Consider the following 22815-nt stretch of genomic DNA (forward strand, 5'->3'; position numbering starts at 1 on the left):
TCCGCGGCATGTGGGATCTTCCCGGACCGGGGCACGAACCCATGTCCCCTGCATCAGCAGGCGGACTGTCAACCACCGCGCCACCAGGGAAGCCGCTAGCCAACTCCTTTGGCTGGTCTGTGAGTGTTGACGTGACATGGTCCTGAAGCTCCAGTGTGGGAAGGGCTCATGCATGTGGATGTGTCATCTACATTGAAACCTTTTCATTGAGATGTACCATGAAGGAAAGCTGCTGGGCCCTTCTCCAGGCCCACTGGATCACAGTCTGCATTTATTAAACCCCCAAGCGGTACTTACAAGCTATGTCAGACTTTTTCACCTTCTCCAGTCTCTACGGGACTGGCTGATAAACAATGTGTCGGGTTTGCGTGCACCAGAAAATCACAAAACGTGCTGAGGAACCGGGGAAGACTTGGCCCAGTTTGAAACTAGTAAAGCTTTACACTTAGCCTACTATTGTTTCCTTAACAAGTGGTCCGCAAAACTTTTGCTCCTGTACCTTCCAAAAGAATTTTCATAATTTAATTTCACATACTTTTATCTTAATGAGAAGGACAAAATTCCCAGCAATAAAAATGTGCATGTTAATTAAAATTTTGGACTTCCTATCACAGGTCTTAAGTACTAAGAAATATCTCTATTACAATAGTACACAACTAATCAAAACAAATATTAAAATAGAGGTATAAACTGCTATAGCCTGAATGTTTGTGCCCCTCCCCCCAAACTCACATGTTGAAATCTAATCCCCAGTGTGAGGGCATTTGAATGTGGGACCTTTGGGAGGTCATTAAATCATGAGGGTGGAGCCCTCAGGAATGGGATTAGGGTCTTACAGAAGAGACCCCAGAGCATCCCTCACGCATTCTGCCATGTGAGGACACAGTGAGAAGATGGCCTCATCTGGACAAGGAAGCAGGCTCTCCCCAAACACTGAATCTGCCAGCCCCTTGATCTTGGACTTCCCGTGTCAAGTACTGTGAGGAATAAATTTCTGCTGCTTATAAGCCACCCAGTCGAAGGCAGTTTCCTAGAGCAGTCCAAACCAACTAAGACATAAACATAAAAGTCTGATGGCTAGAAATAACCTTCCTTGAATTAAAAACAGCAGGATGTTTATAATTCTCGAAACTGGTGAGAGCCCAGTTTCTCTCTCTACTCTCTCTACTTATGTGCGTGTTTAAAATAGTCAACAATAAAGTGTTAAAAAGAAAATTTCTCTCAGAAAGATGGGGATATTTTCCCCAATGGGTTCATATATTGACAGATGAATTTAATGAATACCTTTTGCTAGTAGAATAAGACAATGTTGGACAATTCTATTCCAGGTTTCCATTTTTATTGATCTAACTGCTGAGAAACCTTGGTGACACTGAATGGAGCAGAGGAGTTTTGTTATAAAATACCACTTAACCCTTTAAAATTCTTTCAAGTTATATACCAACTGTTCATAGTTATCTATAATCAAAAATTACTTCTAATGTCTACCATTTGATAATTCTTCTAATTTAATTGAAAGCAAAGAATTAGAAATCATCTGACTTTTGAAAGGCTTTGCAATTCAATGATTGGAGTCGTTCAGTTTCTCGGTTCCTGGGAAGTATACAAAAGTCTTTTCCAACATCTCAAAAAATTATTAATTGTACCTGCTAGTCTTTCATTCTTGGTTTATTTATTTATTTTTTGACTGCACCACACGGCATGTGGGATCTTAGTTCTCCGACCAGGGATCGAACACACACCCCCTGCAGTGGACGTGCGGAGTCCTAACCACTGGACCACCGGGGAAGTCCCTAGTCTTTCATTCTTGGAAGTGAACAGTTTAATCTGATCTACTCAAAAAGGCTTGGGGAAAAATAATCAAGGCAGTCCTTTCAGAACATCGTTGCCAGTATATTTTCATAGAGAGTTTTCTAAAGCCTTGGGTTGCAAATGTAATGAATCCAATTTATGGAAAATAGTCACCATGTAATAACCTTTGCCAGTTAGTTCTTACTATCAAGCCAGTCAGCCAAATCAGCCTTATTTATTCAGAAAAACTTCATTTTTCAATTCAAATAAACATGAAATTGATGTCTCAAAATGAGGACCTATTTATACAAAAGTTAGAAACATCTTGTAAGTAAATGCAGTAATGTCAAGATTAAAATTAAATGGAGTTAATAGTCTTTCTTATTAGCTAACTTAGAATAATGTGTAGCTAAACCAATGGGTTATTGATGAAGCAAAGAATGTGATAATGGAAGTTATATTTCTTCAGTAAATATGTGTACATGAATATATCAAACTCTAGCATTGAGCTTTTGGGAAAACTTAAATAAGATTTATTTTAAAACTCACAAATAAATCCTTTGATTCTGTTTTATACCATTTTAAAAAACAGTAAAATATACTGCTAGAAGCTACCCTGCCTGGCAACTAGCATATAAATTCACTTTTTAATCAATGGGAGGCATGAATGATAAAATATTTAATTGGATGAAGAATGATTGTAATTGGTAAATATACTTGATCAAAAGAGTTTTTTAAAACTATCTTAATGATTACTACACATCTTATCAGGAAGAAATCACATAAAATTTTACCCATAGACTTTATGGAATGTATTTTGGACATCGTCCCGTTAACCAGTTTTCTCTAACTTAGCAAGCTTATTTCAGCCTGCCTTTACTATTTAAACTGCTGTTCCCTAAATTCTCCTCTGAACTAGCTCATTCGCTCATTCCACACTCGCAAGCTCACAAGCTGATTAAACCCTGAAATGTATTCATTCTGGTGTCACTTTCTGGAAATCGTACTTGGACCTCAAGCCCACACACCCTTAACAGTTTTTCTAAATTTTCAACTCTTTTATCCCATCACGTCCCGGAACTCATCCTGCGAAGCAGGCATCATCATCTCAGGTGTGTTAAAAGACAAACCATTTAATGTGCCAAAGATCAGCAGACCCGTGAGTGAGCGGGGTCTTAGCCCAGGTCTTGTTGTACCAAATCACTGATTCTCTTTGCCATTTGTTCACTTATCCCAAAGCCTCAAATGCCATCCCTCCTCCAGCCTACTACTTAAAGGAATAATACAGGAAAATTTAGACTTCATAACAGGAAAGCTCGATTCATCATTTGGATAGATATGTAGTCTCCTGATCCTTTCTGCTTGCCTTAACTCTGTCCAGAGCGAATCCCACCGCTGGAGTGGAAGAAGCTGGTGAAGGAGAGCGACGCTGCTGTCTTCCCACCGAGCCAGGAGCCCTGGGCAGGCCTGCTCCCACCTTGGTGCTTCTCTTCCGGTGGAGGAACATGGATTCACGGATGATAGGAAGCTCCACAGGTGAAATGTGGGCCGTCGAGTTTCCCTGCTGGGAACAGTCATGTGATCTTTTAACGTGCAAGCCCCACTTAACCCCCAGGGAGACCAGGCCTCCCCTTTTCAGAGCTGGATGAAGACAAGGACAGTCTGGACTTGAGATGCACCCAGATGGTGAAAATTCTGTTCCTCAGAACTCCTCTCAGGGAGAGAAGTCCATGTGGCAGAAAGAAATACTTAGGAGAAATGATCGTTGTGGATGGGTTTCCTGAAGGAGCAGTGATTGGGCCCTCAACTGCCTTCTGAGGGTCTTTTCTGAGGCTAGAGCTGAATTGCTCAGGGCAGCAGGGAGAACCTGTGTTCTCCCCACCTGGCCCTCAGCCTCCTCTGAATGAATGTTGAGCAAATATTTTAAAACAATCAGCTTGAAGGGGAACCAACCTATTAACCACATTGGGCACCCACGTGGCTCAATCTGGCTTTGTTTCAACCCCCTTCCGTCCCTGAAGGTAGACAGACCACAGTTAAAGAGCTGAACTCCTTTGGCATCTTCTCTGCTTGTTTAGATACTGTATTTTATAACTAAAACCACAGTGTGAGCTAGGACGTTCCTGCTTCATCACAAATGTGACTCGCGATGCGAGCAGACACTTCCTCTCAGTCACTTTCTTCCTAACTGCTCCATGCAGTAGATGTCACATCACCATTTTAAAGACAAAAGAACCCGAGGTGGAAAGACGTAAGTTGCCCCCTTACTTGGAGGCTGGTCTTCTTCTTCCCACACAAGTAGTTTCTCAGAGCGTGGGCAAGCCTGTGGGCCTAACAGTCATGGCTCATAACCGTGGTTCTCAACCTTGGCTGTATTAGAAGCATGTGAGACTCTACAAAACACCCAGTCCTGTGCTCCACACCCAAAAGACTTCACTAGTCTGGGTGCGGCCCAGGAACCAGTCGTTCTTAAAGCTCTGCAGGTGATTCAAATGTGCAGCCAGATTTGAAAACAGCTGGTAGGTAATATTGTATCTATGGGAAGGTAATATTGTATCTATGGGAAGGTAATATTGTATCTATGGGAAAACGCTGGGTAGCAAAGAATGCCCCCTCCTCTGCTCTTTCAACAATTATTTGAGAAAGTACTATATTCCAGGAATAAGGCCCTCAGGGTGGGGGAGGCAGTCCGATAAAAGCCAGTAACAATAGAGGACTAGGCGTCTGTGAGTCAGAGAAGGCGTGACTTGCCCAGCCCGGGTGGCAGGAAAGCCTTCTTAGCTGAGGAGGTGGTGCCTGGGCTGTTTTCATCAGGACCTGAGGCCTCACTTCTGTGGTGACAGCAGGAAGGGTGCACAGGGAGTCAGGAACAACTTCTTGATCACTGGAGCCCCAGACCAGATGGGGGTCCACTGTAGACATTTTCAGGGTGGTGACGAGTTGGCTACGCATAACTCAGATGTTCGATAGAATGAAATCCCCAAAGGACCTAACTCACTGCCAGGACGAGGCAAGCCATAAAATCCTAGCTTTCAATCCTGACTCAGTTTCCCTGCCGGTGGCCAAGTCCTTGTTAGTATAATTCAGTCAGAGCAGTAAGTAACAATGGCATCTAACATTTATCAAGCGCTCTGTGCAATTCATTCTGTCTTGTGCCAAAACCACCTTGAGGCAGGTCTTACGAGACTGCCCCATTGTGCGTGTGAAGATACTAGGTCGCCCAAGTTCTCACACACACACACACACACACACACACACACACAGAGTGATGGAGGCACGTTCAAACATAGGTTTGTCTGACTTCATAGCTCAAGGTCTCAAAGAGTGTGCCCTTTATTCCCAGCAGGAGAGGAAGTGTGTGCTTGGCAAGCATTGAAGCTGTAACACCCAGGAAGGCAGCTCCTTAGCTTTACTGGTGCCTTACCTCAGTGTTGGCGATGGCCAGGTGATGGAAGTCCTTGCTTGGAGTGGGAGCTCGGCTTCCAGCCTCATACAGAACGCTGGGCAGGAGAGAAGTCATGGGCTCCTTCGGCAGCTCCACAAGCACAGTGTCCAAGGCCAGGTCGGTTTCTATGCTGCTCCTTATTTATTTTTTTTCACCAGCAAGAGCAGGTGACCTTCACACTTGGGGCAGCCTGCTTGAATCAAAAAGTACCCTCTGCCACTCCCTTCATTGGTGCAAAGAAGACCGTTTGGAAGAGGTTGGCTTCGCACTGTGACGATTCGTTGGCCATGCATAAAAGAACTCAGCAGACCAGTGTCAGGTTCCTGGTAACCTTTCATCGGCAGGTGTGTGAAAAACCTATTCATTCATTTATTCAATTAGTATTTATTAAGTGCCTACCATGTGCCAGGCACTGGGGAATCAGTTGATCCTGTCAGTTTCACCTGCCTCACCCTGGTTGGCTGTGTGACCCTTAGATGGTCATTCAGCAGAGCCAGTTCTGCCTGGCAGCAGAGAAAGAGCAAAGGATTCTGGGGGCCCAGGTTCACCCTGCTGGTCCCTCCTATAAGGGGACTCATGATTGGCCATCCAGTTCTTTCTTGCTGACGTGGAAAGCATCTGCACCATTCACTAGGTGAGACATTGTGCTATTTGTTTTCTGTATGCCCTATAGCACGTAGAGCGTATACAATGTTTGTCTATATTTTTGTTCCTCATTTCCTGCATTTCTGTCTTCTTTTGAATTTAGTTGACTTTTTCTGTAATGAAATGTTTAAATTCGTTCTTAATTTGCTTTTGTTTATATTCTATAGCAATTTTCTTTGTGGTACCATGAGGATTTACATCCTGAAATTATTCCTCTAATTTGAATTTACAGCAGCTTAACTTCAATAACACAAAAACTCTGCTCCTTTACAGCTCTATCCCCAGCCCTTTAGGCTATTGATGTCACAAGATTACATCTTTATACATTGTGTGCCCCAAACATTAATAATTCTTTTAAATGCACTAGTCTCCTAAATTATGCAGGAAACAAAATTTGGAGTTACAAAGTTACAGTAATATACATTAATACTAGTTATACACTAATACTTTTTTCTTTAAATGTATTAGTCTCTTAAATTATGCAGAAAACAAAAAGTACAGTTACAAACCAATGTCATAAAAATACTAGCCTCATAATTGCCCTATTTGACCTTTACTAAGATTTTTATTTCTCTACACGGCTTCAAGGTGCTGTCTAGTGTCCTTTCATTTCACCTGCAACACTCCCTGAGCATTTCTTGCAGGGCAGGTGTAGTGGCCACAAACTCCCTCAGCTTTTGTTTAACTGGGAATGTCTTAATTTCTCCTTCACGTTTGAAGGACAGTTCTGCTGAATACAGGATTCTTGGTTGACAGTAGTTTTCTTTTAGCACAGAGAATATATCAACCCAGTGTCTTCTGGCCTTCAAAACTTCTGATAATAAATCTTCAGATAATCTTATTGAGGATCCCTTGCAGGTGATGAATCTCTCCTCTTTTACTGCTTCCAAGATTTGCTCTTTATCTTTGAAAGTTTGATTATAATGTCTCAGTGTGGTTCTCTTTGAGTTCATCTTACTTGGAGTTTGTTGAGCTTCTTGGAGGTTTATGGTCATGTATTTCATCAAATTTGGGGAGTTTTCAGCCATTATCTCTTCAGATATTCTTGCTGCCCTTTCTCTCTTCCCCCTCAATGCTTGTGTTGGTCAACTTGATCATGTCCCACAAGTCCCTTAGGCTCTGCTCACTTCTCTTCGATCATTTTTCATTCTGTTCCTCAGCCTCAATAACTTCCATTGATCTGTCTTCAGTTCACTGATTCCTTCTTCCTCCTGCTCTAGTCTGCCTTGAATCCCTCTAGTGAAATTTTATTTCAGTTGTACTTTTCAGCTCCATAATTTCTTTTTGGTACCTTTTTAGGTTTTCTATCTCTTTATGGATATTCACATTTTGTTCACACACCAGTTTCTTGACTTTCTCCCCATCTTCCTTAGTTCTTTGAGCATCTTTAAGACTGTGGTTTTAAAGTCTTTGTCTAGTATGTCTGCCATTACATCTTTTTTAGGTACAGTCTGTTGAGTTTTTTCCCTTTGAACAGGCCATACTTTCCTTTTTCTTTGTATGCCTTGTGATTTTGTTGTTGTTGTTGAACACTGGACATTTGAATATAATAATGTGTAACTCTGGAAATCAGATTCTTCCCCTTCCCCAGGGTTTGCCATGTTTATTATTTATGTACTTATTTGTTTTACTGTTGTAGGCTGTCTCTGTGCCAAGGATCAGCCTGAACTGCAAATAATGTCTTTTTTTATGTCTCTTCTGAGCCTTCCCTTGGGCAGGTGCAGTCACTTTCTAATTTTCCCTGTATATGCAGTAGTATTTAACGTCTGGCTCCCAAAAGGAGAAAAGCAAAAAATGAAGTGTGTCAGGGGCAGGGGGTGGGGGTGGGGGTTGGGGAGGGTGCTGGCCCTTTAAATCACCTGAAAGCCTCTTCAGCTAGAGGTGGAAGTATTTACAGAAGGAATGGCTGCCTGCCTCTTTGTCTGCACCTCTGTGAGCAAAAGCAGCAACTAGAAATCAAAGCACAGATGCTTTGAGGTATTTGCAAGACAGGGACCTTCTTACCCACACTAGATCCTGCAAGTTGTGTGCAAGATGCTTGCGTGGCTGTGGGTAGGGAACAAGTAGCTGCTACTCTGTGAAAAGCCAAAATTGACCGAAGTTAACCACAAGTTACTGTCCAGTCCTTCCCCTGGAAGTTGCAAGCCTTCAACAGACTCCAGAGTTCCAAAATAGTTATGTCAGATGAATTCTGCCAGTACAGTTGCTGTCTAGGTGGGGAGACAGATTCCTTGGGCTTCCTACTCCACCATCTTCCCAGAATCCTTTCTGCCCGATTGCTTTGGATTTACATGCTTCCTAGGTTGAGGCAATTTTAGAGGCTTCCTACTGGCCTTTCCAACAATAATAGCCCTCACCTCACAGGTCAGGGAACCAATGTGGGGATACCGCCAGTTCCTGAGTATGTCTACTGTTAATTATGCATCCTAGGACTGGAGAAATGACCACAGGATGGTTTGAGGATACTGGACCCACTGTGAGATGAACCTGAGCTGAAACTCCATTGATTATCTGACCTCCATAAGCCCCTACTCTGACTGGAGGGCCACAGTTATGCTTGGTGTCTCCTGGAATCAGTGTCAGTTCAGAACCAGTGTCCAGGCATTCCTGAAGGGTCTGATTAGTTCCTTTTGCCCAGTGCAGCCACCCTGGTAAATGGCCATCTGTACCTTTGGGGAAGGCTGGGAAAAAGGTTAACAGTATACATTTCTGGCAGTGTACTGGGATCCTTGCTCAAGGGGACCCAGCCTCCCCTTCATTCAAGGTCTGTAAACTGGCTCAAGTCTGGGAAATGACTGAGGGGCCATGACTGTTTTTATGATTCAAGTTGGAATTTTGTTCACTTGACCTAGAACTCTTCCATTTATACAAATCTAGTAAGAATTTAGTAGGCTTCCCATCCACTTCATCTAATCCTCCGTGTGGCCCATGGCAAACATTTACAAGAGATCAGTGGGTGTTAGAAGCAAAGTTAATTGAAAGTATGCTCAATCCAACTAAGCTGGTAGTTGATCAGGATCAAAGGGGTTGAAATGTCATATTTTATTCCAACAGCATTTTCAGTTTTAGGGTTGAATGTAGCATCCAGTGTGGGGTATTTGTAATAACAAATAGCATTCCCGTGTTGCATTAACGCTAAATTAGGTCCAAATCAGTCCTATAGGGTTTTTTTTTCCTCAATTCATAAAATGAAAAAAGTAGTCTTGCAATAGTAGACTTGGAAGGTGGAGAGAACCGTGCCAGGCTTAGTAAGGGTAGGACTTTAATAGGAAGGACTGACCAAGTATTATGAGGTGGGGTGAGAAGGTTATTGAGTAAGGTGTGGTTTGCCAATGGAAGGCCTTAAGTAACTGTACCTTAAGGGGTAATTTTGTATAAAGAATGCAACATACAATCAGTATTGTGGAGACCTTATTTTGGTGTGTAAAGGGTGGGCTGGGGTTGATACTGGAAGCCCCCGGCCATGGGGCAGTCTACTGCACCAACGATGAGGGCCTAGACCAGTGAGGCGGTAGCAACAGACATGTTGCCAAAGAAACCCAACCTGGCTTGCTATAGGCTAAGCAGAGGAATCAAAACCCCAATTTTCAAGCCCAGGTGTGGAAGGCAGAATGACCCCCAAAGTACAAGATTGCCAGAATCTGTGAGTGTGGTAGTCTTTATGTCAGAGATTTAAGGTTGCTAATTAGCTGACTTTAAAATACAGATCATCCTAGATTGTCTAGGGGCCCAATGTAATAACATGGTCTTTAAGTGTATGAGGGAAAGAGTCAGAGAAACACGTGATAACAGAAGCAGGGTCAGAGATGCCATGTGCTAGCTCACAGATGCAGGAAGGGAATCATGCGGAGAGTGCAGGTGGCCTCTAGAAGCTGGAGAAGTGAAGGGGATGAATTCCCTTTTAGAGCCTCCGGGAAAGAATGCAGCCCTGCTCTCACCTTGACTTCAGCCCAGTGAACTTCGTAACTTTAACAGATCTGCATTGTTTCAAGCCACAAAATTTCATGCAATGTATAGCAGCAATAGGAAGTGAATGATCAAAATTACATGTGAACAGAAAGAGCTAGATTGAGAAAGCAGACAATTTCTGTGTTTTTTTTTTTAATCTAAGGGTGTAATTCATCTTAAAGAGGCACCCTTCATCTTGTGATGCTTGCAGATCAGATCTGATTAAGCATCAGTCTGTCTTCATCCAAGACAAAGCTATGGAATCTACACCAATATTAAAAACAAAAGCAGCATCTGCCACACAGACACATTACAATTCACGTACTCAGAGTCAAATTAATGAAAACGACATTGGCTCCCTAGAACATAACGGCATCAAGGCCATGAATGTTGTGTAAAAATGGTACGGTAATTTTTATTCCCTTTCATGTTATGTAAAATCACTGGGGAGTCATTAGAAGGTTGTAATTTCATAGGTAAATAAGAAAATGAAAAGATAGAGTGGGTCATATTGATTAGTGAGGGATGCTATTGTATAGAAGGCAAAGTTACCAACGATTAAAAAGAACGTAAACAGGTTCTAAAGTAAGGGCACAGCTAACTAACCCTTGACCTTAGAGGTAAAAGGAGAAAAAAGTGGGAAGCCACAACTGAGGTGAGCCGAGAACATCGTGCTTTGGTCTAAAATTAAGGCCTTAATGCCCAGACTACACATGCATCACCGCTGCTTACCCTAGCGTTAATATCCTCTATCTTATAAAAATATTATTAAAAACCCACCATGAGATGCCAAGTCGTAGGATCTAGTTAGCGCCCCCTCGAGCAAAGGCATAGGAAGGACTCTGTGAGAAGTCTGCACCGGAAGGTGACGTCCTAAGAACCTGTTGCATGTTGTTGCATATGCTCAGGCATGGTTGGTCTGACTGCAGGCTTCAAAAGGGGTTCTGGGCACTGGAGGCCCGTTGTTCTACCCATCATTTTAATCAAGTCAGTATGCAAGACGGATATGGCCAGGACATCTTACCTCTCTACTTGCTGGCATCATGCCTAGAGGCAAACTCCAGAACTGGAAGCTTGTTGTCAAGGTGCCCAGTATAAACCAACAATCCCATCAACCAGTACCTTGCCTGCCAGACTGTGCTCTGCAAACAAGTGACAGGTCTGAAGCTTGTAAGGTCTTCCCAGTATTATCTAAACATTGTCTTCCCAATTGGCATATGCATTTGGATGCCATGAATAAAGCGCTCCTTGTTCAGGTGTCTGGGAACACCTTGATAAAAGCCAGTATCTCAACCCCGGCCATGTATCAGAGTCCTTATGGCACTAAATGCTTCCCATTGTTTAAATGAAGCACTCAGGACTGACCTCCACTGAGATTAAATGACCTTTAATGGGCTAATGTGGATTAATGAGAATTTTCATAGAGAGCCTAATGTAGCCAGGCCTCTGTATCCTTGGTTTCCACATTCGTGGATTCAACCAATCACAGATCAGAAATATTAGAAAAAAATTTCCAGAAAGTTCCAAAAAGCAAAACTTGAACTTGCCACTTGCTGGCGACTGTTTATATAGCATTTACATTGTATCAGGTGCTATGAGTAATCTGGAGATGATTTAAAGCATATGGGAGGACATGTGTAGGTTATATGCAATCTGCAGGGGGTCCTGGAACTGATTCCCTGTGGACACCAAGGGATGACTGTACAGTGTTTCCCTTAACCTACCTGACCACAGAACTCTGAGAAAACCGAGCTTAGAAAATGCTGCTCCAGGTATGAAAATTAGTATGCTAAAAACAAGTGGAAATAGGAAAGAATAATGGAATTTGGTATCATACAATGAAAGTTACACAAAAGAAAACACACATGAATATGTTGCTAACATGAAAGCCTTTGTTTTTAATTTGATTGATACACATTTGACAAAATATTTTAGAATAAAATAATCCATTAACAGGCACAAGGTATTTACAGTAACAACTGTGAAAAACATAAAACTGATGTACTCTTAAACAGTAATGTCTATTTATAAAATTTTTTGTTGTGAATCCGGAAGACTTTCATTTCTGCTCCTTACCCTGGTCTGAAGCCCCGACAGATGGTGCGGAAGGCCCAGAAGTAGGAGGTGCAACCCTGACACATTTGGCAAATAAGGATCACCTATTGCTTTGAGCTCACGGGGAAGTGAAGGGCCAGATCTTGGGGTAAGGTCCAGAATGGAAGACTCCAAAGGAAACAACTAAAGACAAGGCCTAAAATCACACTCATGTTTCTCAGTTTCCTACAGGAGAAGGCTGCAAACTATTTTTTAAACGGACTCAATTTCCCCTCTTTTAGCAGAAAATCAGCAACCCTGAGACTCCAATCTTCCATAATATAAAAGTTAATAAACACCTAGAAGGGGTTCAAGATTTATAAATAACTTTATATGACCAAATAGAAACTTTAAAATAATTTTTATGATGTGAAAATACTTGAGAACAAAATTTCTCAAAATTTTCATGCCTAATTCTTAAACATTCTAACGAATAATTTCCAATGTCTGAAATTAGTTGCACAAAAAGATACACTTTAACTAGATGTTTTAAATTGAGTACAACTTTCTCTTGATTGTTAAATGGAATGCCTACCTCTTCATATTATTCAAATATACTGAAATTAATTTTACCCATCTGGAATATACAATATGAATTTACTGACTTACACGACAACCACATAAACAAAGATCAAGAAAAAAATAACCAAACGCTTATGCTTTGTAACACTACTGAGACACAGTATACCATACATGTCAACATCTACTGATCCAACTAGGCTATTTAACTATACTTTCAACAATGGGTTCAATAAACAACTCTGTAGAGCATATATCCACACTGTATTTAAAAATCAAATTTGCTGCTCCTCCAGTGGAGGTTCCAGAGCTTCCATTAGCTTTTTATTTGCCTCTTCATTATGCCGGCTTTGACAATGAGTTAAATGTTTCTTAAAGCCTCTTGGAAAATTTGACTCAAAATTACAACGTGGACATTTAAGTAAACTTTGCCCATGAGCTGCTACATGATTTTTAAGGAGAGATTCCAAAAGGAAAGCCTTTCCACAAATTGTACATTTGTAGGGACTGTGGACATTATGCTTGTTAACCAAATGATGCAAAACAGCACCTTTTTTCATAGCACGACAGCAACAGATTTTGCAGTAATACTTTCCTTTTCCACGCTTCATGTATTTTGCAATCTCCTCTTCAGAGATAAAAGCCTCTTTTTCTTCAGTAAACTGCAGTACATTCTTGGACTGCTCTGGACTAGTCATGTCTATTTTGTTCTCTTTACTAAAATCAATCGATTCCACGTCAACCTGCTCTTGATCACTGCTCGATTCTTGGCCCTTACTATCTATCGCATCCAGATCTGCTTTTATATACTCACTGCTACTAAGCTCAGCATCCGAGTTCTCTTGGTTGTCTTTCTTGAGCTTCTTTGAGGAAGGAAATAAAGTGTCTTCTAAGAGTTTCTTAGGTGTAGCTAGTAGTTCTTCCTGAACCAAAACATCACACTTTTGATCGTCTATGGCATCTGCCTGTAGTTCATCACCAAGCTCAACTGCCTTCTGAGATTCTGAGAAGACAGCAGCTTTGGGAAGTTCGGGGAAAAGGGCATGTTTCCGGGGCTCTGGAAAAAGGGCACGTTTTCGTGGTTCAGGAGAAGCACGAGAGGCTGTTTTGGTAGGCTCAGAAAACAGGGCAGGTTTTCTAGGCTCAGTATCAATAGAGAGAACAGGCTTCCAGATATCAGAGGAAGCTTTAGGGGACTCAGATGGCCCAGAAGGACCTGGTTTCCGGGTCTCAGGGAAGACAGGTTTCTGAGGTTCAATAAAAAAGGAAGACTTCCAGAGATCAGGGGAACCACCACGGGAACTCTTCTGGGACTCAGAAAAATCAAGTGAAGCAGGAGAAGTTTTCCGCTGATCAGGAGAAAGCTTCCAAAGCTCTGGAGACCCTGAGGGTTTTCTGAGCTCTGGAGATCCCGCTGGACTACGGATCTCTGGGGACAGTGGTGGGCCTGGTTTGCGAAGCTCAGGAGACAAGGGAGGTCCTGATTTACGGAGCTCAGGAGACACTGGAGGAACTGTCTTCCAGTGTTCAGGTGACAAGGTGGGCGCTGTCTTTCGGAGTTCTGGTGGGCCAGACTTCCATGACTCAGGAGATGCGGGGGGAGATTTCCAGGAACCAGGTGAGACTGATGAAGACTTCCAGGATGCAGGGGACATGGATGGAGTTGGTTTCCAAGGTCCAGGTGATATAGAAGGAATTGGTTTCCAAGGTCCAGGAGACACAGATGGAGCAGGTTTAGCTGGCTTCCAAGGTCCTGATGATGCTGACGGACTGGACTTCCAAGACCTGGGAGACCCAGGTGGCCCTGGCTTCCAAGAACCTGGTGACACAGCTGGGGCTGGTCTCCGAGGCTCTGGGGACACAGCAGGGAATGGCTTCCAAGGTTCAGGAGACTCCGATGGGGACAGCTTCCTTGGCTCAGGGGAGACAGTCCGGACCGGCTTCCGAGACTCTGGAGACGCTGTTGGGGAAGGTCCCCAAGGTTCAGGGGAGGCAGCCAGAACTGGTGAGTCTGGAGATGAGGCTGAAGGTGGCCCCAATGTTTCTGGGAAATGAGAGTGTTTCTGGGGTTTGGGATTAGTAAGAGTGGCCTTCACTGGCTCAGGAGATACGGGAGCAAGTTTCTGTGGTTCTGGAGAAGGAACAGGGACTGGTTTCTGAGATTCAGAAACAAGAGGGACTGGTTTTGGAAGTTCAGGAGAAGAAACAGGGGCAGGTTTCGGAGGCTCGGGAGAAGGAAGAGAAGGTGTCTGTGGCTCAGGAGAAACAACAGGGCCAGGTTTCTGAGAGTCCAGGGAAGTAAGAGGAGTAGGTTTTGGTGATTCTGGAGACATAACTGGGCCAAATTTCTGTGTTTCTATGGAAAGGGCAGGTATAGGTTTCAGGAGTTCTGCTGAATTAGAGGCCATTTTCTGGTGTTCAGGAACAGAAGGGCTTCTCACAGGATCTGCGTCTTTGTTTAACTGATTTCTTGGTTTCTCACTGCATTTCTCTGGGGCTGAATGTGTGGATGTGATGTGATAGTATACATTAGAGTACATCTTGCTGGTGAAAAAGCATTTATGGCAGTGAAACAGCTTTGCACTTTTCTGGTAAAATATCATTTTACCTAACCCACCAGCATCCATTTCATCACAAAATTCTGGATGGATGGTACCCATGTGGATTTGTACATTTTCATAATCCGTGCCTCTGAAATTGCAGTGGTCACACTCCAAACGTGCCGATGGCTTACGAAGTTCCTGGAATACTTCCATTTTTCTAACATACACGATTATATTCTTTAAAAACAGTGCTGCAATAAAGCAGAAATAAATGATTTTCAGAGAACGTTTTTGAATAAAATGCTGTTTCTAGTCCATTCTTACTTGCATAAGTCTAGAATGGCACGTGCATCTATTAGATAATATCTCTATAAAGATTTTGAAGAGATGGGAAAAATAATAATTAATTTTAAACTGAGTCCCAGGAACTCTGCTATTTTTACATACATCATCTCATTTAACACTCCTAACAATATGACTCAAATATTACTTTCATTTACAGATGAAGAAATTAATGTTCAAAGAAACGACTTACCCAGGTTACAGGACTATCAGGGACCCAAGCTTCACTCCAGAATTATCTATTGCATGTGCCTTACACTTTGACTCTAAAACCGCGAATCAACAAGCTGTCAGTACGCAAAGCTGAGTAAATATCAAAGCTAAAGCTAGGCTATTAAGGCAGAGCAAGAAACTTTAGGTCCATTTCAGAAAGCACTTGTTAAACTAAATCTAACATGAAAAGACAGCTTTAAAAAAAAGTCAACATATCTTGTAATGTTTTATCCATCCTAATATACTTTATCCATTCGTTTAATAAATTAATTATTTTGTGCCCCATGCTTTTCTAGGCGCTTGGGTTTAAAGGCGTGTCTTGCAATATGGTGCTTATATCAATTGGGGAGGTAAGAATGTGGAGGGCAGCACAGGAAGGCACCTCAAGCAGAGATCCTGAATGATGCGATGGAGTGTGCCACAAACGGCAATTCAGATGGAGGACACACTTGAGGCAACTTGCTGGCCAGAAAACAAGACTTTTAAACTTTTAAGCTAGCCTTGTTAAGGTGGTAAAAGTAACAGAAGCTCACAGTTAAAAACATACTCATTCACGCAGTACAAGGTACTCACATAGTATCACTCCCCAGGGGTAGCCACTGTACTTATGTGTCACCGAAGAGAATGTCTATGTTTACACATTCTACACAAATGAGATATTAAGCATATTTTTCTGCAACGAGCGCTCATTTAAGGAAGAGAAGGTGTCTGTGGCTCAGGAGAAACAACAGGGCCAGACTCCAGGGAAGTGAGAGGTACATGTTTTGGTGATTCTGGAAACAACTGGGCCAGGTTTCTGTGTTTCTATAGTAAGGGCAGATACAGGTTTCAGGAGTTCTGTTGAATTAGAAGGCATTTTCTAGGATATTTTTACATACAGAGTAAGCACTGAATTTCCTTTGAATGTGAGAGTATTTCTGAAAGGGAAATTCCTAGAAATGGATTACCTGGTTCAAAGGCTATTTGCAATTGAAACTGACATTTTACCAAACTCTCAAAAAGTTGTTGTACTATTACACACCAACCAAGAATGTTGATGTGAAGACTAATTCCCCAGCTCCCTCAGCATCAGAGTATCATTAAACTTCGAATCCTTTCTACTTCTTAGGTGAAAACTGATATCTCACTACTGTTTTAATGTAGTTTAATGACAAAGACTGAATATTTCCCCTTGTTTATTAGCCATGTGTATTTCTTTTTTTTTTTTTTTTTGCGGTATGCGGGCCTCTCACTGCTGTGGCCTCTCCCGTTGCAGAGCACAGGCTCTGGATGCGCAGGCTCAGCGGCCATGGCTCACGGGCCCAGCCGCTCCGCGGCATGTGGGATCTTCCCAGACCAGGGCACGAACCCATGTCCCCTGTGTCGGCAGGCGTACTCTCAACCACTGTGCCACCAGGGAAGCCCAGCCATGTGTATTTCTTTTTCTAGGATGTGCTTTGCCCATTTTTCCTAATTATTTGTAAATAGTCTTTGTATGTGAAAGAAGTCAGTCCTTTTATGGAAACTATCTTCTCACTTTATTATTTGTCTCGACTTTATGATTTTTTTTTTTGCTACATACAATTGGTTTACATAAAAATTAAAAACTTAAAAGTGCTTCCCTTATGACTGTGTTTTAAGTTATGCCTTCCATCCCATTATTTTTTTTAATCACTCAATATTTTCCCTATGACAATTTCATTCTTTTCTTACATTTGTATCTTTAATCCTCTGTGATGCAGCCTATATTTGACCCCAAATGGATAGTTCAGTCATCTCAACATTGATGACACATGTAACCAATGACATGTAATGTTCTATTTAGCAATTACTAAGTTTTGTGTATGATGCTATTCTGGGCTCTGTTCTATTCCCCACCAGCTCCATCTGGTATGCTCTTCTTAGCATGGGTATCCAACGACTGCTCAAACAGGTTCTGTACCTACCGCACTTAGCGCGCGTTCATGTCTGTACCTACCGCATTTAGCGCGCGTTCATGCATCATTATCTATGGGTGTGTGTGCTTTTACAGTTTTCCCTCAAGAACTCCAAGCACTTTTCAAAAACATACTCATCATAAAATATTCTCTTAAACGTTAGAAAGAAATGTTAAAAGCACACAAGAATACGTGCAAAGCAATGCTGGTACAATACCGTTATTAAATATTGTATATTTAATTTACAATATAAATCCAGGACAAGTACTTTTAGAATGGGGAAGAAATACAGACCAACATGCTTTTCCCCCAGTAGACTTACCAGCTGTCTTACTAGAAGTCTTAAAAGTGGTCTTCAAAGGGCAGGCAAGTCTACATGGCTTTTCGACTAAACCACAGAAGACAGTGTGTAGTACATGAAGGACAAGATGAGCAGTTGGACCTGAGAAACAAAAGGGAAGGGGAATCCAGATTACTTCTCTGTGAAAATTTGTGCCCTCTGTAACAGAATTCTGCCCATTTCCCTCACTACCCTGCCCCTTCCAATAGCAAGAGGGGTCCAATCCAAGGCCTGGACACTAACTTTAATGAAACGACACCAAAGACTACAGTAGATACCATCCACGACGCCATCCTTGTTGAATTTTATTTTAATGATCCTCTATGGAATTAATGCCTGACCCTCACCCAACCAAACCCTTCTCAAACCCATCATCTAACTTCAGCTAACATGACCAGCACTCAGAAGACTCCTGCCGTGACTACAGGCTATTCTGTCAATTAAAACTTCTTATAGTTGAGGAAACTCAAACCCAGACATTAATAACTTGCTCAAGGTTAGGCAGTCCGCGTCTGATGAAGGACCATAGCAGACCATGTTCTGCTATCTATCCAGGTTCTTCCTCAAATATCTTGACCAACCTAATACAGTGGAATTTAGTAAGATCCTGAAAAGCCAGTAAATGGGCCCAAATCAGACAGATGAAATTTATCAAACATTTAGAATCCAAATATCAATTACAAAACATAGGACTATAGTGAACTGCACTAGGCAGAGTATCCCAGTGGATCACTGTCTCCAGCTCTGGGCAGGAAGGACACTTTAAGATCTTGAGTCCAAGCAGTGGGAATATGCAAAAGAAAGCAAACAGAATGGTAGGAAGTCTTTAAAAACATGTCATTGGTGAGCACAGACACTTAACTTCAAAAGAGGAAGAATTATGGATAATACACAAGCTGTCCAAAAACAAGCGGAAGCCAGCAGGAAAAGAGATTTCAGCTCAACATAAAGTTTTACCAAGCACTCGATCATGGAGTAGAGTGAGCTGCGCTGTCAGGCAGGAGCCCTCCATAACTGGGAGCCAATGATTAGTACAGGACCAGAAGGGTCCTCAGAGGACTTAAGTCCAACCGCATCATTTTATAATTGAGAAAAGTGATGCTGAGGGAGAGAAGTGACTTGTTAAAGATCACAACAGTTAGGTCAAAGAAAGCAACAGAAGACCCTGATTTCCTCACTCTGGATCTCTGCTGTAACAATAATGATGTCTTCCCCACGGGGATGTTGCAGAATTGAGTTCAGAATTCAGCTGCTGGGTAGAGGCTAGAAACTGAGATTACTTCCAGCTTCCAGATTATAGCATTTTTTTCCCCTAAGTTTCAGAGTTCCTTAGCCTAATTATGAAAGTAACTCTACATTGTGCAGGTTAATAAAAATCTCTCATCCTACATTTCACCTCTACAGACCACATATTGTGTCTAAAAAACATAAGTTTTAATCACGAGTGTTTTGCCAGTCCACCATCCTGTATTTTTCAGAGAAGTTCTACCATATGGTATCACACCTATTTCCATTTCCCATCCAGTTTCTTTCTTAACATCTAGCACCATTGGTCTTTTAAAACATTTTGATGCACAGCTCTCCCATGTAAACTCTATGCAGAGCATGTCTATAGCTAATTTGCTCTATTAATATATATACAGTAGCACGGCTCTTCATCCTTGCTGATTTTTAAAAAATTATTAAACTTCAGAGACGTTTTAGGTTTAAAGAAAACCTGAACAGAAAGTTCTCTGCTCTCATATACCTCCCTTCCTCCCCTGCACATCCTTTGTCCTATTATTAACACCCTGTATTAGTGCGGTAGATTTGTTACAACCGATAAACAAATAACATGTTACTGTTAACTAAAGCAGAAACTCTATACCCGTTCAACAATACCCTCTTTGAGTCAAATCATACAACACTTGCTCTTTTGTGTCTGGCTTATTTCACTTAGCACGTCTAAACTGAATCATGGATCATAATTTTATTCTTTTTTAAGGATAAGCAGCATTCCAACTTTTTCCCGTTCACCTGCTGATGGTCATTTAGAGTCACCGCCTTTTGGCTGCTTCGAAGAAGGCTGCTCTGAACACTGGTGTCCAAGTACCTGGGTCCCTGCTTTCAATTCTTTGGAGTTCACACCTAGGAGGGGAAGTGCTGGACCATGGGCAACTCCATGTTGACACTTTTGAGGAACCACTGAACCATTTTTCCACAGCTGATGGCCGCTCCATTTTAATTCCCAGCCACCAGTGCAGGAGTGTTCCAATTTCTCCACTTCCGAACCAACACTCTGGGTGTGAAGCGGCATCTCGTTCTGGATTCCCTTTCCGTAACTCTGCCGGCTAAGAGCATCCTTTGATGTGCTGCCTGGCGATCTGCACATCTTCCCGGGAGAGACCCCCACGCAAGCCCTCTGCCCACTTTTACACAGCTTTTTGTTGCTGGGTTATCAGATGCACACCACATTTCTCCCACTCCGTGGGTTACCCCGCCGACTTCTGAACAGCACTGATGACAAAGCCCACGCAGCCGAGGGCGGCAGAGAAAACTGCCTCCAGGACCGGACCCTCGCCGGGCCGGGTCCCGCCTTCCCAGCGCGGTTTTAAACAAAACATTTCGTGCCTCCACGGGATGACGCAGGGCCTCCCACCCCTAGTGCCGGCAGCCCTACCCCGCCCGCGGCTCTGGGGGGAGGGGTCCTTCCGCCGGCGCCAGCGGCCGGGCCCCTCCTCGGCGGCCGCCCCAGGCTTCCTCGGGACTGCGGCCCAGACGACGCCCCTCCCTGCCCGCCCCGCTTCTCACCGGTGGGCCGCGGGCGGCGTCCAGGCGGGGAAGGACTGCGGGAGGCCGGGCTCGCGGTCCGAGGCGGCTCCGCGAGGCCCTGCGGCGCGGCGGCCTCCCGAATGGCGACGAGGCGCAGGCGCGAGCTACGGGCGCGCGAACGTGTGCGCGGCCACAGAATGGGCCGGAGGGGGCTGACGGGAAGCGAGTTTGGCGCCGCGCGCCCTCCCGCGAAGACCAATCAGATCGTTGGTCGCGGAGCGCCGCTTTGTGGAGAGAGCGCTGGTCTGTTGAGCGGCCCGCCCCGCCCCCGGAAGTGACGCGTGCTCCCACTCCGCCCCCCGGACGCGCCCGCCCCGGCTCCGCCCTAGAAGTTACAGCGAGCAGGCGGGCTTCAGGGACTGTCTCTGCTGCCGTGGACGGTGAGGGCTGGCAGGGTGGCCGTACCTGTCCTTCCCGCCGGGTCGCGGATCCGAGCCGCGGCCTGGGACCACCCGGCCGCTCTGAGTTTGGGATTTGTTTCTGTCTTTGGCCGGGTTCTTTAAAGTTAACAGCTCCGTAGCGCTTAAGTGCCCCGCCGAGACAGTGCTGCGTAGGGAGGAAAACGGCTGGCCGCCAGGTTCCCTGTGAGAGCCAACGGCATCCACTACCTCACTTGCAGGCACCTCTGGTCTATGCCTATGTTTTTTGTTTTATGCTCACTTTCACGCCAAATTTAAAACCTTGCATTCTTTTAATTTCTGGAAATAGTCTAACTTTAAATAGTAACTGGGGTGCTTTCTAGGAAATTTTCAGGTTTTTGCAGCAAAATGATCCATACTTTTGACCGGTTTTAATTTAGTTATTTATTTTTGGCTGTGTTGGGTCTTTGTTGCTGCGCGCGGGCTTTCTCTAGTTGCGGCGAGCGGGCTTCTCATTGCGTTGGCTTCTCTTGTTGCGGAGCATGGGCTCTAAGGTGCAGGCTGAGTCGTTGTGGTGCACGGGCTTAGTTGCTCCGCGGCATGTGGGATCTTCCAGGACCAGGGCTCGAACCCGTGTCCCCTGCACTGGCAGGCGGATTCTTAACCACAGCACCACCAAGGAAGCCCTAGATTTAATAGCTTTAAAAGAAGACCTTCCACATAATTAAAGGCTTTACAGTTTTCAGTTATCTTTTACCTGAGCTGCGTGGACTCCTGGAGGGAGGCATCGCCTGGGCTGAAGAGAACCTGCCCAGGTTCACTGTAACCTCACTTCTGGGAGGGGAGAGGGAGGGGGAATGGGTGACGGGACCACAAATAAATGAACACCATTCGTCTTTACCTAGGCAAACGCTTCCCATCCCCCAAGGCCCAACCCTGAAACGAACTCTTGTCTCCTAACTTATGAAAAAGTTCTGTGTCAAAAAATAAAAGTTGAAACGCCACTAGAAATACAGGCAAAGGACACAGATTATTTAGAAAAGAAGAACATAAATGTCCAATAAACAAAAAAATCTAAAGCTTTAATAATAAAAATGCAAATAAAAACACGTTTAAAGCTGTAAATTTTAAAGGTAGAAATGAGATCTTTTCTTTGAAGATCAAGTTTTATATTTTAAGAACTTTTGAGATCGTTATCTTGAATATGAAGCTATGTTGTGAAATTCAGCTTGGGAATAGATGGAGTGCTGATTTTCTTATTTTAAGTCTGTATTTTAAAAGTCTTTAATAATTTTATTGTAAGTGTTGCTGTTACGTCAGCGTTACCAAAATAACTTGCAACCCTGTGTTGTTGTTGCAGTCTTTTATTGTCACTTGTGAGGCCGCCTCCTGAAAGGTAGTTTAATTTGTCATCCATATCACACAATTTCCAGTTAAAGAGCTGGTTAGAGCCCAGAGACTGTTAGCAAGATATCAGTTTATTATTTCTGCCATTGGTGAAGATCAGTTGGAGTGACGTGTCAGTGAAATATCAATGTGTAGATGTGTACCTGTTCCTTTAGTCCATCTGCAGAAAGGAGTCCCTTCCATCTAGAGGCAGCTGTGGCGTGTGAGGACACTGCTGGAGTGCCGGAGTTCTGGATTCCTTTCCTTTAAGAAGCCTCTGGGGCCTTTTTACCTTCTGTTACGAAATTCACCTTTAGAAACAAGGCTCGTTGTGGCTGCAGGCTGTAGCTTGAACAAGTTCTTTACTTTGTTTTCTTCTGTGTTAGAATGAGTTGATTATTCCAGCTGAACTCTGCACAAGCCTCTAGCACAGGGCAACTTCTGGAAGCCAATATCTAGATTG

At 43.4% G+C, this 22815-nt stretch overlaps 1 protein-coding gene across 1 annotated transcript; it reads right to left on the bottom strand.

Moving 5' to 3' along the window:
• Positions 1 to 11707: 11707 nt before the first annotated feature.
• On the bottom strand, positions 11708 to 20740 carry CHAMP1 (chromosome alignment maintaining phosphoprotein 1). The gene is made up of 3 exons (XM_019921162.3): positions 20587 to 20740; positions 17779 to 17898; positions 11708 to 15236 (listed from the first exon to the last, which is right to left on the bottom strand). Exon 3 carries the CDS (start codon positions 15196 to 15198, stop codon positions 12718 to 12720), a length of 2481 nt encoding a protein of 826 aa, XP_019776721.1. The 5' UTR covers positions 15199 to 15236; positions 17779 to 17898; positions 20587 to 20740; the 3' UTR covers positions 11708 to 12717.
• Between the last annotated feature and the right edge of the window lie 2075 nt (positions 20741 to 22815).

The sequence above is a fragment of the Tursiops truncatus genome, chromosome 18 (genome assembly GCF_011762595.2).
Source record: "Tursiops truncatus isolate mTurTru1 chromosome 18, mTurTru1.mat.Y, whole genome shotgun sequence".
In the NCBI taxonomy this organism is placed as follows: domain Eukaryota; kingdom Metazoa; phylum Chordata; class Mammalia; order Artiodactyla; family Delphinidae; genus Tursiops; species Tursiops truncatus.

Bases quoted from the DNA above. Each gene is read 5' to 3' on its own strand.
- CHAMP1 (XM_019921162.3), bottom strand. From the start codon at position 15,198: ATGGAAGTATTCCAGGAACTTCGTAAGCCATCGGCACGTTTGGAGTGT.